At 39.7% G+C, this 1,422-nt stretch overlaps 1 protein-coding gene across 1 annotated transcript; it reads left to right on the plus strand.

Moving 5' to 3' along the window:
- The first annotated feature begins 273 nt into the window (after window positions 1–273).
- On the plus strand, window positions 274–1,174 carry LOC146511571 (B-type lectin plumieribetin-like). The gene is made up of 3 exons (XM_085173217.1): window positions 274–425; window positions 528–621; window positions 724–1,174. The coding sequence occupies exons 2-3, from the start codon at window positions 532–534 to the stop codon at window positions 961–963; spliced, it is 330 nt and encodes a 109-aa protein (XP_085029343.1). The 5' UTR covers window positions 274–425; window positions 528–531; the 3' UTR covers window positions 964–1,174.
- Window positions 1,175–1,422: the final 248 nt, after the last annotated feature.

A 1,422-nucleotide genomic window follows, 5' to 3' on the forward strand; every position in this document is an offset into this window, starting at 1 on the left:
CTTCATCATCGTACTACACCTCATCCAATTTAATATCGCAAATAACACAAATAAAAATGAATAAATAAACAGATAAAAGATTCACATGAACAGCAGCCTACAGAGGTTGTAGGCTGCATAATTTCCTTCAGGGATTATTAAAATATTCTGATTCTGATTCTGTTCTTGCAAATGCAAAATGTGTTTGGCACCACAGCGCATTCAGATCACAATTCTGATTGGAAAAGATGCCAGACACCATCAGATATTAAAAAAACAAAAAACAAAAAGCACTTCTTAGGAAATGCCATCCCTTTACTGCAAAGGGCAGTGACTGTTGCTCCACCCCCAGTCAAGATGATATAAAGATGGAGTGATTTGCTTTCAATTTTAACACTTCCCTTCTCTTCTGCTTGCAGACCGGCTGGTGTGAAACATTCAAAACTGTAAGTATTCTACGCATCTCTACTGACTGATGGATTCACACATTCCTGATACTTTTAAATGCATATTGTGGATACAAGCTCATCTATATTCTCTCCTTTTAGAATCATGAGCAGAAACTTCTTGTCCAAAAATGATGAACTCCGCAGGGGAGACTACCTGGTGTCCAACAACAAGCAGTACAAAGCTATATTTCAGGTGACTAATTTAAATGTTCTCAGTTCAGAAGCTCATAAAAGCCTTGTTTCCCAGTCATGCGTGTTGACAGTTATCTAATGTGTGATTTTGTTGTGGTTGCAGGGTGATGGCAATTTTGTCATCTATGGCTGGAAGCCTTTGTGGGCTTCGAACACCTGTGGATCAGATGCTGCCCGTCTGATCATGCAGGCTGACTGCAACCTGGTCCTGTACAACAAATCTAACACACCTAGGTGGAGCACAAACTCTTGCGGACCTGTCGCCAACCTATGCCGTCTTCAACTGACCGATGACGGCAAACTGGTGGTGAACAGAGAGTGCGAAGCCATCTGGAGCTCTTAAAAGTCCAAAGGCATGAAGTGATGCTTGTGTGCGACCATCCTTTGGCATAAACCTTCAGCGATGTTATTTAAGCAACATATACCAGCGCATAAACAAGCCTTTCCTTTTTCTTTCTGGTTAGCTTTGAGCAGACTCTGAATTTCTGCTCTGAATGCGCATGTTCACTCCTGTAAAACACAAAGGATTGTAACCAAGTGGCAAAAAGATAAAGAAATAAATGAAAGGTATTTGACCAACCTCTTGTTCTGTGTGTTTATATTTCTGCCATTAAACAGTTTTTCTTAAGTATTAATATTGTTGCAAAGGTGTAGGAAGCAGTCTTAAAACTTTGAGGAGAGTAGCTGATATCAAAACTAACACAGATTTTGAAGATTTCTCCACTGACCACTAGACATTTTTTCATTTTTATTTCTTCTTCCCTGAAAGTATCTTCATGTGGTCTAGATCTGTTAGCAACTG

Source organism: Neolamprologus multifasciatus, chromosome 9, assembly GCF_963576455.1.
Source record: "Neolamprologus multifasciatus chromosome 9, fNeoMul1.2, whole genome shotgun sequence".
NCBI lineage: Eukaryota > Metazoa > Chordata > Actinopteri > Cichliformes > Cichlidae > Neolamprologus > Neolamprologus multifasciatus.

Coding starts and splice junctions, on each gene's coding strand:
- LOC146511571 (XM_085173217.1), top strand. CDS start 532: ATGAGCAGAAACTTCTTGTCCAAAAATGATGAACTCCGCAGGGGAGAC. Junction 622..723: donor AGTACAAAGCTATATTTCAG/GTGACTAATTTA, acceptor TTGTGGTTGCAG/GGTGATGGCAATTTTGTCAT.